The sequence below is a fragment of the Cyprinus carpio genome, chromosome A11 (genome assembly GCF_018340385.1).
Source record: "Cyprinus carpio isolate SPL01 chromosome A11, ASM1834038v1, whole genome shotgun sequence".
In the NCBI taxonomy this organism is placed as follows: Eukaryota; Metazoa; Chordata; class Actinopteri; order Cypriniformes; family Cyprinidae; genus Cyprinus; species Cyprinus carpio.
The window spans coordinates 18532701-18549548 of record NC_056582.1 but is presented as its reverse complement, the minus strand read 5'-3'; the positions used below and the strand labels follow the sequence as shown (position 1 = coordinate 18549548).

The following is a 16848-nucleotide window of genomic DNA, read 5'->3' as shown; positions in this document are numbered from 1 at the left end:
TCAATAGCTTTTTGCTACCAAGCCACCCTGAGAAACATTCACTGGATCTTAGACTATCCCAATTAACTATCCCAATATTTATAACAAATAAATAATAATAATAAAAAAAATCTTAATATAATACTATGGAAATGTTATATTTACATAAAATTTATTTTATTTTTGCAGGGTCTCATGATGATAAAAGAGCCAAAATGCTTCAGAATAACTTTTTTAACTCGAAAATAAAAACTGCCCACAAGGCAAGTCTTCTGCTGTTTTAACACTCAGTGGTTTTAAATTGATTTACATACATAAAAAGCTTTAAAGTGTGATGTGTGCTGTTATTGGTGCTGATGTTGAGGGGTTGGGCTCAGTGACTCCACTGTCACAACCTAAAAGCGCACTGATCCATCACACAACATCACTTTAGGAAGAGCGAGCGGGCAAGGATGCAGCAAAACCGGACTTTTACCAAGGGGACTGCTTAGAGAGCAGTTTTATTATTATTATTATTATTATAATTTTCTTTTAGATGGACAATCACATCCACACATAATCGTGTTAAGGTTATGTGAGTGTTGCAGAGGAAAGCCATGCAACCAAATGAGCAGAGCTAAGAGGATTTAATGCAGCTGGACATGAACCACGCTGAGTAAAGAAGAAGATTATATTGTTTTAATCAAATGCAAAGAAGTTTTTATTGCTGGTCACTTTGAGTTTGGACTGTCGAGGAGCGATGTTTGTCTTCATCATCTCTTTGTGCACTCCGATAACTATACTATAATTATGCTCACTGCACAGAGATGTATGGGTTCAACTCTACAGTAAAGGGGTGAGTTATGCTACAACTGATTACTGATTATTACACATAATTTGCTATTTTATTTTAACGCTTTTGCGTTACTTAGTTTGGTGCCCTTATTTCATGTAATATGACTTTATATAACAAAAAAAAAAACTATAAACCTCTTCTCAAAATAATTGCTTGTTCATTAATATTGCTCAGTACTTATTTGGGAACTTGACATTTTAAGCTGTGAAAGCTCTGCGGTTTCCTGCAGTGTCATTCTATGCTCCATTTAAAGCTAATTTAAACAACATTACTGTAAATTTATTGAACGATTTCATGACTTCAAGAGGCTACATGGTGTGTTTGTAATTTTTAACATTTATTTGTCACACCGCAGGATCTGCAAAAACATTAAGAGGTTAATAAAATGGTAAAAGCTTAATTAAAACCGAAAACCATTTTTATAGCTTTTTACTTTCTGTTTACATTCATATACATTTTAGCTTGTTGGCAACATACCGTTAAATGAAATAACATAACTTTTGACCATTTCTTGTTATTTGTTGTTTGTTTGTTAACACTAATTTCCTATATTTCCTCATATCTTGAGCATGATAGGTTTTGTGCTTTTAGCAATACTGACACACGACCTTGCCACGGGTGGACCTGATCTTTACTAAACCAGATCTGGACTCAAAAAACACATGAAGATGTGCCAGTGTTATTCTGCCCTGCTTATGATCTGCTTGCACATGGTATGAGTTTTATTTAAATTATTTAAAAAAAAAACATATGTGACTACTGCGGTATTTGGTTTGACAAAGGTAATGAACCTTTTCTTCTCCCAGGGTGTATTACTTGTGAAAGATGGAAAAAGTCACTGTATTATTATTTTTGATCTCAATATACCAGTTGTCTTCACTCTCGTGCTATTTTTTGGACGTAGTGTAGTATTTGCTAAACAGGTAGGTATGAATTCAAAAACAAATAATATTCAACTTTTTTAAATAATACATTAATATGTTGTTATTATTATATTATTTGTTAATTGTAAAGAGACACATTTGTTTTTATAACCTAAATATGCCTTTAGAATATGCCATGGCTTTTTCTCATTTCCACTGTAAATCTCTGAATAATCCAGTTTCCGCATAGCCCTTAATCCATCAGTTTTGCTTATTTCTCAGGAGAACAAAATGTGTGTGTGATTGTGTTTTTATTTCTAAAGATTAATTTTAATACATATGAACTGACTTCACAAACCCAATGCAAAGTTTAATTTAAGACTTTATCCCAGAAACCAGTTTAAGACGAAATGACAACCTTCACTGCCATCACTAAATCAGATTTTTATTATTAGTTCTCTTCCCCCTCAATTTATTGCCATCCTTGAACTGTAAAAAAATGTATTTACTTCAGATTAAGTACCTAATCTCATAATTTCGAAAATAAATAAATAAAAATGTTCATCATTATCATTTATTTTTAAGTAATTATGTCTTCAGTATAATTCTTTCCACAGATTTATTATGATTGACCAAAAGTTTTTGCACTTAATTCTTTTGGGATTTCTGGTAACATTTTAATTTTACACATTTGGCATCTCTTGTCTCTCTTTACCTGCAGAGGATGTCAGTAGTTCTTTGTTCTGTGGATTTTGAGTTTGCACTAAATCAACATTAACACAGTAGATTTGGATTTTAGTTTACAGCACAAATTATATATGTTTCCTAAATTTCTACCCCCTTTGGTTTTTTATTTGAAATGAGAGAGAAATTATGGAGAAAGCCGAAGATAGAGATGGGGACTAAACAGCCTTTTGGGACATATACTGTACATTCTTTCATTCTATCAAATTATGCCTTTGAAAGTATATGTGAGAGGCTTTTGAGCTTTGTTGAAAGATAGAGAATGAGAGTAGGGCAGCTCCTCCCTGATCTTCCTCCTTTGGTCTTTCCTGTGCTGTTTTCTGTTCATTCATATTTCACCACGACTGCAGTGCAAAACAAAGTTGTCACATTGATTGGCTGTAGTATTAAAATGAAACTTAATACTAAATGATAGCAGGAGTCATGGGTGTCACTAGGAGCCAGTTTTGCTGGGTTTGTGACTGTGGTTGTCACTGTTTTAGGCTTGAGGTAGATAGTGTTTATTGAGTCAGTAGTAAAATTGCATTGCAGTGAGATGTTACATCCTGTTTGCATCATTTAAAACGGCTATCTCATGCAGCTTTCAGTTTTCCATCCCCTCTTTATGTTTTGATTATTTATGTAGTCTTGCATCTCCTTTGATTTATTCTACATGCTAGCCGTGATTTCAGTCATGTTGTACTGTAGTAGATTATTCATTTATAATTTTACATTTAAGGTGTTAATGTGGACATGCACATCAGTTTATAGTATGTGGTGAATCAATAAAGTCCTGCAGGAAAATGGAAGCAGAGTGGTTTTTGAATGGCTTTTAATGGTTACTTTATTTTTGTCCACTGGACTTGATTGGAGTTTTATTTTTCTTGAGATACATTAGCATCTACAAGCTCTTTGGTTAACAATTCCCTTTGGTTTTGTTTTTGGGTGACATGTGGAGCAGAGCTCAGAGCAGCTGTGTCTCCTCTGGGTTTGGGAGAGAGTGATAAGGAGGAAAGCGTCTCTCCTTACGGCTCTCATTCAGGCATTCTCAAATCCCTGCGGCTTTTCTCCCACATGTCCCAATCTAACAGCCAGAGCCGTGAAACTGCTCAGGACCTTGGGGCACTGGATCTGTGGGCTTGGTTATCCAACCACACTGATACCGAAGGAACCCTCTCGAGGGCCAAACGTCGTCCCTATGTGAAAACTGGCAAGTTTAAGAAGATGTTTGGCTGGGGCGACTTCCATTCGAACATCAAAACGGTCAAGCTAAACCTTCTCATTACTGGGAAAATTGTTGACCATGGCAACGGAACCTTTAGTGTCTATTTCCGCCACAATTCCACCGGCTTGGGCAACGTGTCCGTCAGCCTGGTCCCACCCTCCAAGGCTGTCGATTTTGAGATCACTCAACAGGAAACCATAGATGTACCTAAAGACAATAAGGCCTTCAATTGTCGAGTGGAATATGAGAAGACGGACCGCAGCAAGAGGACGTCCGTTTGCAGTGACTTCCCGAACAGGGTATGTTTCCAGGAACAGACCCAAAGCCATGTGTCTTGGCTTTGCTCCAAGCCCTTCAAGGTCATCTGCATCTACATTGACTTCTTCAGTGCAGACTACAAGCTCGTACAGAAGGTCTGCCCAGACTACAACTACCACAGTGACACTCCCTATACCTCTGTGGGATAGCACAGCCTAGACTGGATGTGTTGAGGTAACTGAGGTGTCGTCACATTGTTACAGCCTCTCTAGCCTGTAGTTTCCTTGTTCTGTTCCACAAAGAACCACATAAATGGAAGCAAGGCCAGACTGAGGAACCACTGTTTTGATTCTATCTTACTTGTCCTTCTAGGGCTGTCGAGGACAGGAATAGTTCACCCAAAAAAGACATGTTATTTCTGTTATCATTTTCCACAGAAGAAAGTCAGTCAACATGAGGGAGAATAAATGACAGAATTTGAATTTTTGGATGAACCCATGCTTAACCCAGGCTGATTTACGATTTACAGTATGCAGTTCACACTTAGCTTGGACATGATCAACACATCTATGGTTTCTAACAGTGACCCCCTGACCCTTTCTCAGTGAATCTTGTGATGTCATCAGTGTGATGTTTTAAAATATCCAAATCAAATGTAAGCTGTGATTCAAGAACAAAAAAAAAAAAAAAAAACTTGTATTGCAGCCATTTGTGACGCCCTCCTTTTCATGCCAACATATTTTTGTGTTCACTGAAACATTGCTATAACTAAGATTGATGTTGAAGCCATAATGTGCTCCTCCATTCTTTTGTCTCTGTTATTAAAGAAAAGACTAGATTTTAGTTTCCAGAATGCTCCCTTGTGTATTTTTTTTTTTTTCTTTGACAGATTTTTGGTGTACAACTTTAGAAATCCTAAAGCACAGATGCTGCAAACAAAGAACAATTTTGAAGTTAGACAAAGCTTAGGTCAAGCCTGTACCACATTTGTTACCAAATCTTCTTAAAAGCCTCAATATCCCTCTGACTACCGGAGGACAGACATTTCAGCAATTTAACCTCTGTAAATTCAGCCATATGAAAACAAGAGGATGACACTGTTTCACATCAGCAGAAAAAAAAGGTTTCATTCACAAAGGTCTGCTCATATGCACAAACTCTGATCTGAAAAATGTACACATAATGTCTGTGAGAGTCTGTGTAATCTCATGGCTTGATGAACAGGGCGTTTGAGGATTTGCAGCACGCTGGCTTTGATCTCAGCTTAAGTCGTCTCCAGATGTTTGAAGACTAAAAAAGAAGAGAAGTTTTATAACAGTTCATTTAAATGATTTTGGAAGCCACAGACCAAAAAGAATATGGAGTGTTTGCAACATAATAATAGTAGTAATAATAGTGTCCGTTGGAGATTCAAAAAATCATTCAAAAACCATCAAAAACATTTCAAGCTAAAACTATTACAACTGGGACTGCTTTTTTTCTTAAATCTGATCACCTGCCAACTTTTTGTGGGTTTGCTAACATCAGCCAAAAACTAAGTCTTGAAGAAAGGAGAAAACAATTTTGAATAAAGAAAAAAAAGAAAAAAAAAAAATCACAATAAGGCAAGGACTTTTTTTATTTTTTCATTTTATTTCCAAAGCAATAAATCAAAGTTCTTTTGAACCACAATACATTTTTTTTTCCGAACGAACACAAAGAACTCTCCTGATCCATGGAGTACGTTAAACCATTGAAAATAACTTCAACTAAAGTCTGAACTAACTCTGTGCGAATAAGGGCAAAACAAGTTCTGTAAACAACACGGTAAACAAATCTTCATATTTACCATTAGTTTAAGTTGGTGCAAAATATCGACGTCTTGAGCCGTTTTCGTGTAATACTCATGTGAACTGCATCACATTTCACCAAGTATTCTACAGCACGACCTCAGTTAATACTTACGCCAGTTTTAATGATGCTAAACGTACAATGCAACATTCTGCCAGCAATATAGGCAACATCACTTTAAAAGTGTCAGAGGTGACGATCTTTGCACTCGATGCATGTGCGTGGGTATGCATTTAGTGAGTGTATACTTGGTTTTTTTGAAACGTCAGACCACAAGTTCACAAGAAGGGCTAATGCAACCCTCCCCCTCAAGAACATGTAACATATAAGGTCCTAAACACCACCATGTTAAAACTACTGCATTATGTGGGAGCTAGTGCAATCCAGACAGGTCTGGGATCAGTCGCAGCAGGCACGTAGCTACACGTAGAGACACAAAGGTGCGAAGGGGCAGATCCTTTAAGGCCATTTTTCAAATGACGTCCAGAGTAAACAGCATGGCGAAGTCCATTTCTTCTTGAGCACTGTGGTTTGAACTAGCTCCTCTATCCAGTCTCTGGTAAGGGCGACGGGCGAGTGAAGAGGGAGGGGGAAGTAGGGCTCGGTGGAGTAGTTGCCTCCTCATGCGTTTTGTTCTAAGCAGTCTGTGAGGGCAAAGGTCAAGACTGTTTTAGCCGTTTCCTAGGCAGACCGAAAGGGGTGCACTGGGCTGAAGCAAGAGCCCGGAAAGCCTCGGCCACTAAATGAGGATGGGACTGAATCATCGCTTTCCAACCTGCGGTCTCCATTATGTCTGCAGCATGGCTGTGAATGAGCAAATACAAGCTTTAAGTTTACATTCGTCTAACGATGATAATGTTAGTAAAAAATAATCTAGGATTTTTATTATTTCTGTGAAATCATGCTAATTAAATGAATGTTCTGGGTTCAAAAAATTTAAGCTTTATCCACAGTATCTGTGGAATGTGCTTTGTAAAAATAAATTTGACATGTACAATAAAGTAATGGTGCAAACTGATCCAGAGAATATAAATAAAATCTAATATAAAAAAGAATTTCTATAAACATCTATATATCTATATATATAAATTAGTGCTGTCGAATGATTAATCGCATCCAAAATAAAAGTTTTTATTTAAGTTATATATGTATGTATATTTATTATTTATATACAAATGCACACACATACAGTATATATTTTGAAAATATTTATGTTTATACATTTATATATCCATTTTCTTATATATATAAATATATTTAATATATAAACAACATTTTTCTTAAATATATGCATGTATATGTTTGTATTTATATATACATAATAAATATACACAGTATACACATATATTATGTAAACAAAAACTTTTATTTTGGATGCAATTAATCATTTGACACCACTAATACATATATTTTTTATTTATTTTTTTTTAATGAAAAAATCTGTAGCTTTTAAGTGATTTTACCATAGTAAAAAAAGTTTGCACAGTTACTTTACTGTCGACAGTGCTTAGAGTGCATCGAGCCCAGAACATTCCTTTAAAACGTGATCATACAACAAGATCTTAGGTTTTGATGGAAAAGAATTCAAGAAAAAAAAATCTCTCTACAAGCAGTGCCATGAATCATTTTGTTTTAAGGATATCTTAAGTCACATAATTACTATGCAAACAGGAGTTTCCTGCTAAATACAGATGTGTTTAGTGCTTTTTATTTGCAGAGGACTCTGGGAGATGGTAGCATGTTGGCACACATACTTGCTATTCCAGTTCTTCCCATCTTTACAGCCCAGCTGTCTGAGAACACTGCATCTGAGGAAAGAGACCAGAGCAGAATTCACACAGAGCTCCCAGAATGCACTGCAGCCATCGCTGTCACCATTAGAGATTTAGCAGCCAAATAATTCCATTTAATATAATTGTCTGCTTTGCTTTTAACCAGTCATCTATGCAAAGTGACCACAGAAAAAATTCACATGATTTTACCTTCAAACTCAATATAATATTTATTCAGATTATTTTTATAATATAGATATTATATTTCTGCTCTATCAGGCATCCTTTCAAAACAGCCCAATTAAACCTGTGAGTCATTATCAATTTGCAAATATTTACAATGTAAATACAATTATGTTTAAGTGTTCAGAAAACAAAGAACTGTAAAGTATACCAAGGATTTGTTTTGTTTTTTTTGAGTGTGTGTTCTTGCCTATTAATGAAGTCTATGGCTTGTGCTTTAAGCTGCTCTGCGCTGTGCAGGTCAGCCAGAATGAGGATGTCAGCCACATTCTCTACAGATAAACTGTTACAGAGAGCCTCCTCACATAAAACCTTTAATCTTTCCAGAGCATACTAAAAAGAAAGAGAAGAGAACAGACTGCAGGTCAATCACAGGAAGTGTTCACACACAACAGCAGCACAAACACGAAACAAAAGCGCTCTTCCTTCAGAGAAAGAGTGTGTTACCTTGTCTGCAGCAGCTAACAGGTTGTCGGCCATTTTCTCCAGGTTAGGAGCTTTACCAGTGTAAATAAATACCATCATTTCCCTAAATACATCCGGTTCCACATCGCTGATGTCCACACGGTTCTGCAATGGGGTTGAAAAAAAAAATCTTATGAATTGAAAACCTGATTTAAAATTTAACTGAATAAAATATTTTTAAAAAATATATTCATTACTGCTTAAACATGGTAAGTTTTATAAAATTTTAGTTCAAAATAAACTAATAATAGTATGTAATAACAGTGTGTGTAAAATGATGATTCTCATATGTGACCCTGGAGCACAAAACCAGTCTTAAGTCGCTGGGGTATATTTGTAGCTATAGCCAAAAAAACATTGTATGGGTCAAAATTATAGATTTTTCATTTATGCCAAAAATCATTAGGATATTAAGTAAAGATCATGTTCCATGAAGATATTTTGTATATTTCCTACTATAAATATATCAAAACTTAATTTTTGATTAGTAATATGCATTACTAAGAACTTCATTTGGACGACTTTAAAGGCAGTTTTCCCAATATTTAGATTTTTTTGCACCCTCAGATTCCAGATATTTAAATAGTTGTATCTCGACCAAATATTGTGCTATCCTAACAAACCACACATCAATGAAAAGTTTATTTATTCAGCTTTCATATTATGTATAAATCTCAATTAAAAAAAAAAATGACCCATATATTATATATATATATATATATATATATATATATATATATACACACACACACACACATACACACAGTATATTTATACACAGACACATATTTATATACACACTACATATTTACACGTTTGTACACACACATAATTTTTTTAACTAGCATTTTATACATTAAGAGAGTATTTTCATTTTATAATATATATATATATATATATATATATATATATATATATATATATATATATATCTGTTATATATATCTCATATTTTTTTTAAAGTTTTATTTAAATTATATTAAAAATAATAATTAGTTTAAAATAATAACAATAACAGTTGAACATTCTATTAAATATTATATATAATATTACTTTTATTTAACTACTATTAGTCCATTCCTGACTGTTTGTGTTCATCTTATCACTTACTTTTTTACTCTCCTCCATTTTGTGTTCAAACATGGCATTGAATACTGGCGACCTCGCTGTCAAAGGAAACACGAATCATCAGTTTCAAGTGAATCATCTGTGTGTTAAGTACTGCCAAATTCAGCATGTGCCTCATTATCATTTCGCTGAACATTCTCTATTGTCTGTGCAGCTTGCCACTTTAGCGAGCCAAACCTGGGTCTACTCCAAACGTCTGTCAGTGCCGTGTTGGGATGACTAAGCTCACCTGCCAGTATGGATTTGTGCGCTTTGAACTCTTGCCCTCCCACGAACAAGCTGCAGTCTGTGAACCTGGAGCCTTCCCACAGGTTACCCAGGTCATCAGAAAGCTGACACTCCGGAACCTTCAGCATGTTTGTGTTCGACTGGCCAGAGATGTTTACAGAGTCCTGGACCACACTTACCTAAACAAATGAGTCACTGGTTTGAAGCAAGGACATTACTAAATCAAAATATTTAGTGTACTTGAAACGTGACATGCTACCGTACCTCGCAGAACAGAGTGAGCTTGTCATCAGGAAGAAGTCCGTTAGCTTCGTCCAGCAAGAAATCTCTCCTGATGAACTTCTTGAAGCCCCAGTCTTTACCCTGGACGAAGCGGTAGGCTCTTTGGCTTTCTGAAATGTGCGCAGAACAAACGAAGCACAATTATGAATGAACAGTTATTCCACAGTACCAAACTCAATCCTGTGAGTGTCTGGAAAACTCTTACCCATGGCTTTAGTTTCTTCTCTTTTGGCGTTCAGTAAAGAAAACTTGAACTTTGCTCTCACTTCACTTTTTGGGCAACTGACAAGCAATAAGTACAGAGAGAGATAATCTTTACTCTCATCGTCCAGTCCCTTTGGGTTCACTCGCAAACACCTGCAGAAAAAAACAAAACAAAAACAGAAGAGTGTTACAAAATTTTTGTAAATCTGAAATAACTGTAATAATTTATAAATAACTTTTAATAATTTGGAAAACACTATATGTGTCCATATAAAATAAAATGCTAATTTAAATATATACTAGAGGTCAAATGTTTGAAATAATTTTGGAGGAAGCCTCTAGTGCTCATCAAGGCTGCATTCATTTGATTAAAAATACAGTAAAACAGTAATATTGCAGAACATCATCACAATTTAAAATAACTGTTTTCTATTTTAATAAGTTTTAAAATGCAATTTATTCCTGTGATGGCATAGCTGAATTTTCAGTCTCCAGTGTCACAGAAATTATTTTAATATGCTGATTTTCTGATCAATTATCATCCATACTCAATTATTAATAAAGGTTCTTACTATTATCAATCTTGAAAACTGTTTTTGTTGTTTAATAGTTTTGTGAAAACTTTTAATCAAATAAACTTTGAAAAACATTTAAAAAAAAAAAAATTATTCTAAACTTTTTTTCGGCAGTGTATTATTTATAGGCCATCGTAGGAGCAGTCACACTTCAGGACTGAGATCGAAATATCTAGAGATCTTCAGAGACAAAGATTCATCGATAAAAGCAATTAATCGGCTGTCAGTGACAAAATAAATCTTTTGCAATACTCAAAATTTGTCCCAGGCGGCTCAGTGTAATCCCAACCTAAATCAAAATGGGCCACTGTTGTTTCACAAACAATGATATTTGGAAAGGTCAAGCCTGTATTTGTGCGAGTATGCTTGGTTGAGGAGGATGGCAAGGCATTAGAGAGAAGAATTAAGAGGCCACTTGAGAGCTTTCGACAACACTCTGAACACAGTGAAACACACCATTTCATCTTGTCGTTGGGCCCTGAGGAGAACGTCGAGCTCCTCACGACTTCTCCCATCTCCTCCCGACAGAAGCTGAAGTTGTTAATCGTCCACATGTAAGAAAACTTCACGACTTTCACCTGTTAAAAAAAACAGGGATATTTACGACTGGTGTTCTCAACTCAGAACGATGAATTTTCCATTCGCCTAGTCCCTCTCTCACCTGTGTATAACACCAGCTTTCTGCCACAGGTCCGGATGTCATTTCCCCTGGGGGAGGGGGTGTGGGAACCCGCGACATGGCCTGCTTTCACCCTCCGACGTCCCTGATTTAGCTCACTGCTCGGCCTACACACAAAACCAAGACAAAACTGTGTAGTCAAAACAGGTCAGTGAGTCAATATGATTTCCCAATACGAGAACCGGTTACAATCACAAGGCAGCTCTCTCTCTCAAACGTCTATAAATAACCACAACTGAGGTACACTATTAGGTCAAAGTTTATAAATAATGGTTGCTAACAGCAAATGCATTCGATTAAAGATGCAGCCAATGTTCTACTAAGAAACTAGATTTTTGCATTTTCTGAAAAAGGAAAAACCACCACATTAACATTTATTCATTTATCGGATGCTTTGTCAAAAAAGACTATCTAGGTGGTTGCTAGCGTGTTTTGATATAATCTGGCCACTTAGAAAAGCACAAATTTAAGGGATCAAATCACACGTCATGTTACATTTCAAAAGTTACACTACTGTACAAAAGAGTTTTTTTTATGTACATATATTTTGAAAGAAAGTCTCTTATGCTAATCGAGGCTGCATTTATTTGACCAGAAGTACAGTAAAAACCTTTCTATTGTATTACATTTAAAATGTAATTTTCAGCATCATTACTCCAGTCTTCAGTGTCACATGATCCTTCAGAAAACATTCTAATATGATGATTTGCTGCTCAAAAAAAAACATGTCTTATTCTTATCAATGTTGAAAAAAAAAAAAAGTTCTGCTGCTTGATATTTCTGTGGAAACGGTGATGTTTTTTTGTGATTATTTAATGCATAGAAAGTAAAAAAAAAAAATTCCTGTCACTTTCACCGAAAGAAAGAATTTCGTTCAACTATCAACAACAAAAAAAATTCTTCTTACCCTAAACTTTTGACTGGTACTGTAGATGCCACAGTAATAGAAACAGATGACCAACAGTAATAGCACAAAGTGAGTAATACAAGAGGTCACAGGGAATGTATAAAGTCAAATAATACCTTGTGTTCAGAGACCAGCAGGTTGTGTTTCCATGTCATCCCTGGGCCAGAGTGACTGGAAACAATGACTAACAGTGCATACTGACCTCAGGCTCCAAACAAGCCATCCTAAACACACAGACGCAGAATTAACCAAACATGCATCCATGCCATGAACATCAGCATAACTCTTCAGCATTTAACTTAACTTGGCATACAAAAACACAATAACGTATAGTACTTCCAGAATGTTTAGTACATAATCAATCCACAGCACTTGTTGCATAATGTTGATTATCACAGAACACAATTTCAACTTGTCCATTAGTTTGCAAAAATCACTTGATAAAGGAATGCAAGCAATATGTTAAACTCATATTTTTGTTAAAACACTAATTCCTCCATTAAAAACAAAAAAATTAATTATTGTTTGAGCTGTGAATTTACATATAGGTAGAAAACTAATTTTCTCTTTGAATGAGCTGCTTTATTAGTTACCTAAATAATATCTGTGAAATGAATGCTGCCATTACATGAACAGGTGTCGGTAAAGACAAAGCAAACTGATTTCATTTGGATGATTTCTGGCTGTTTTTCGACAACGGATATTGTGAACGTATGCAGCTTGTGACCGATTGTGCAGTCGTGGCCTAGTGGTTAGAGAGTTTGACTCCTAACCCTAAGGTTGTGGGTTCGAGTCTCGGGCCAGCAATACCACGACTGAGGTGTCCTCGAGCAAGGCATCGAACCCCAAACTGCTCCCCGGGCACCGCAGCATAAATGGCTGCCCACTGCTCCGGGTGTGTGTTCACTGCTGTGTGTGTGTGCACTTTGGATGGGTTAAATGCAGAGCGCGAATTCTGAGTATGTGTCATCATACTTGGCTGTATGTCACATCACTCGTCACTCACTCACGCCTTGCGTCATCATGATAACACACACACACACACAAATGGATTTAACTTTACCCAGACAAAAGCAGTGAGCAGTTCTATCACTATTATGTACTAGTATATCTTGAGACTATAAACATTATATATTTTAATGTTTATTCATTGGCTCCCATTTACTGTCATTGTATGCTTTATTAATTATTTGTGCTACAAATGCGGTCAACTAAGCATAACTTGTATTGGATAAAACATATCAATGTGCCGGATGTACATGACAAGTCATTATTCACCATTCTCTACAATCAAGTCTTCATTTAACTCGTCTACACACCAGGACTGACCTCATGAAAAAAAGCGCGCACACTCACCTCAGTAAGAATGCTGAATCTCTCTTGTGGGAGTTTTGCAAGCCTTTTAGAGTGGAGAGTTTGGCAGACGAGGGCAGTTCTGTGGGATGCCACTCTCAGTAGAGACTCAATGAACCCTGGCAGGAATAACAGCATTTTAACACCACACCTACACTGGCACAGCATCAGGTTCTGTCCCAACCGCTTTGCAGCCCACACTTCTGACTACAGACATCATATTACTGATATGGGCATCCAAATGTCAAGTCGGGTGAACAAGATGATCTAGAACTAATTGAAAAAACAAGTCGTGTTTGGGAACGTCCTGTCATCCGAGAATGTAAAGAACACAGCAAAAAGTGCAAAGGACATTATGATGTGAATTGATGCAGAGCACAGAAATGGACAAGCCAGTTGTAGAACAGTTAAGGAGACCATCAAATCTAAAACAGACACAAAATACTTATAACTTTATGAAAAGACCTTGTCAAAAACACTGCAGTAACCCATGGTCAAAAACCATCATCAGGAACAGATTACTCATAGGTCACTAAAAATTGGATGAAAGAAATTGTTTTACTATTATTATTATTATTTTATCCACTAACAAGGCTGTTGGTAGAATCTGGAATGAAATGACTTCAAACAAAAAGAAAGAACCCCTGTTTCAAGTGGACAAGTATATTGGCCAAAGCAAATTATCTAAAATAAATTCAAAAATATCAATCAATTATCAGCATATATCACCACTGGAACAGCCTCAAAACATCTCAGATGTTCTCTCCATCTTCAGCGAAAAATTCTCTTTTCCCCCTTTTCCTATTTCAATTTAGGAGCTTTGTATAAGATAAACTTTATTTTAATATTTCACATAAAATAATAATTCATATTAGAAAGAGGCGTTCTCGAATTAATGACTCGTTGAGCTGTCAATCGACTCTGAAAGAATCGGTTCTCGATAATCAATATGCTAATTACGAGTGAGTTCTTCAGAACTGCTCGAAACGATTCCGTAGTCGCGAACAAATCGTTCATACCGGTTCTTTTTTGGAGACGGATCAATCGATTCACTAATAAGATCCGACACAAAAGAACCATTCGTTCGCGAATCGGACATCGCTGTAATGCGCTACGAAACCAGCCCCATCCGCCCCAAGTTTCTGTTATGAATCGATAACCGCGTTTGAACAAGTTTGCACATAACGTTACATATGAGCGCCGAACATCGAGAACGAAAAGAAAAAGAGTCAAAGAAACCAAGTTAGCCAACCAAGGCTCGTCTCGTTTGGCCTAAATTTCATGCACGGCCCAAACAAGAGACAGATCCATAACAAAGCCGAGTCAACTATGTTGATTTACGCCCGAAACAAAGAAAGATCCTTCTGCCAAACCCCGCACCTATCTGATCTGTTTGTCCGAAAGCAGCACATAATGGTGTAGATCGAGTAAGAATCTGTCTTTGTGTCAGTGCCCAGAGCGGTGGTTAAAATACAAGATAAAAATAATTTTACAAACCTCTCAGACACTCCGCATCACAGACATAGAAACACGGTACGATATGTGACCTGAGTGAGTCGTAGAAGGAATTTTGTGCGAAACTAGTGAACTTTTGAGCCTTTCTCTACAGATAAGGGGTGTTTTTCTGTCTCTTGTCTCTCATAGCGCTGTCTGCGCTCCAGCTCTATGCAGGCGCACTGCGCATGCGCACAGAACTTCCTCTCAAACCATCTGTTCTAATAACAAGCGCAGTTAGTTAGCAGCCTACGCTAAATTCTAATGGCTAGAAATGCGATTTACCACTACTGATGGAGTAATTATCGTGGTTATTTTAATTATGTCAGCTTTCAGGACTTCGACAAGACATGCGTCTAGTATATTTTATGATGCATTGCAAAGTTAGTCTAAACTGCATAGCCACTTGTAGTGAACAGCTCCCATAATGTCAGGGCAATTAATTAAATGACACGAATACTGATGAAAGATACAATAGACTGAATCTATAATATATTGATAGGTTATTTTATCTATCTATGTATATAGGCTAATCATACTGTGTTTTTAAGCACGTGGTCTATGTACGTGTCATTTTACAGTCTAGAAACTTGACGTTAAAATATAATAAGTTTTTTTTGTCAGATTTGTATGTCAAAATAAATGTACTCTTTTAGGGAAGTATATAGCCTATGTGACTGGGAATGATAAGCATGACTATCTAGTTCCCCCTCTCCCACATAACCAAACAGACTGAAGTGCCAATACAATTTTATTTGTTCCTACTTCATCATTATAAACTCTTGGCACACTGATAGTATCACTTCTGTAAAACTGAATGAGATAATACATATCATCATTTGATATCATGGGAGGAGATAAGAGTATTTTTGCAGGGGCTGTTGTAATGGTAATGATCCTCAACAAATCCAGGCTATCACTCAATGAAATATGAAAGACATCCTTTAAGCCAGGGGAGATATACATGGAAATAATAATAGATGAAAAAAGTGACTTGAAGATTTGAATGGTTTAAAAAAAAGGTTTTTTTTTTTTTTAAAGGTTTTAGGTTATTGTTTTTTGATTTAAGATGTGTCTCTTTTTTTTTTTTAATTTTACAAAACCTGAGTCTCAATGCCCTGTGACCTGCTGCATGGTACTATCAATGTTTGAAAGTAAGAGGATTATTAACTAAATGAAAAAGATGAGAGTGGATGAACTAGCATTTGTGTGAAAAAATTATATTATCAAACGTAGTCAAAAGTTTAATAAAAGCCTTTTATAATTCAGTGTCAGTGGTAAAATGTAGATCTGGATTACATGGACAACAGCCCTGCATACAAATCTTTACACACACACACACACACACACACACACACACACACACACACACACACACACACACACACACACACACACACACACACACACATATACATATATACATATATATTTATACAACTAAAACAGGCCTTTTTTTAGAAAAACGATCTTGGTTTACAATTTTAAAAATGAAGGTTCCAGAAGGAATGGAATGGAAAGGTTCCATGAATGTTAAAAGTTCTACGTTGAACCATAAAGGTAAATAAAGATCATTTATTTTTAAAACGCTGTACACTGTAAGAATGTTAGTAACCATCTGAACTATAATTAGTTAATAAGGCTAATTAACTGTGAAAAAAAGGTATTCATTTTTGTATGTAAATTTTCCTATTACAAGTAAAGTCAACATAAACTTTAAATGTTACTGCACTCTCAATAAAGATATTATTGGTATTGATGGTTCCTTTTACTTTGAACTTTACTTTTAACATCCATGAAACAGC

General features: G+C 35.9%; 2 protein-coding genes across 4 annotated transcripts; one reads left to right on the top strand and one right to left on the bottom strand.

Moving 5' to 3' along the window:
* The first annotated feature begins 21 nt into the window (after positions 1–21).
* LOC109098596 (neurexophilin-2-like) lies at positions 22–4726 on the top strand. Of its 3 annotated transcripts, none has more exons than XM_042766629.1 (3): positions 22–814; positions 1406–1527; positions 3346–4726. In XM_042766629.1, the coding sequence occupies exons 2-3, from the start codon at positions 1477–1479 to the stop codon at positions 4090–4092; spliced, it is 798 nt and encodes a 265-aa protein (XP_042622563.1). In that variant the 5' UTR covers positions 22–814; positions 1406–1476; the 3' UTR covers positions 4093–4726. The 3 variants fall into 3 exon arrangements, with proteins under 3 accessions (XP_042622563.1, XP_042622562.1, XP_042622564.1); XM_042766628.1 differs by having other exon boundaries at positions 1391–1527; XM_042766630.1 differs by having other exon boundaries at positions 1383–1527.
* A 768-nt stretch (positions 4727–5494) lies between these two features.
* On the bottom strand, positions 5495–15239 carry spoplb (speckle type BTB/POZ protein like b). Its single transcript, XM_042766622.1, has 13 exons — positions 15047–15239; positions 13553–13668; positions 12313–12420; positions 11272–11396; positions 11067–11188; positions 10037–10188; positions 9814–9941; positions 9551–9728; positions 9304–9359; positions 8176–8298; positions 7919–8061; positions 7468–7521; positions 5495–6517 (listed from the first exon to the last, which is right to left on the bottom strand). The coding sequence occupies exons 4-13, from the start codon at positions 11347–11349 to the stop codon at positions 6373–6375; spliced, it is 1179 nt and encodes a 392-aa protein (XP_042622556.1). The 5' UTR covers positions 11350–11396; positions 12313–12420; positions 13553–13668; positions 15047–15239; the 3' UTR covers positions 5495–6372.
* Between the last annotated feature and the right edge of the window lie 1609 nt (positions 15240–16848).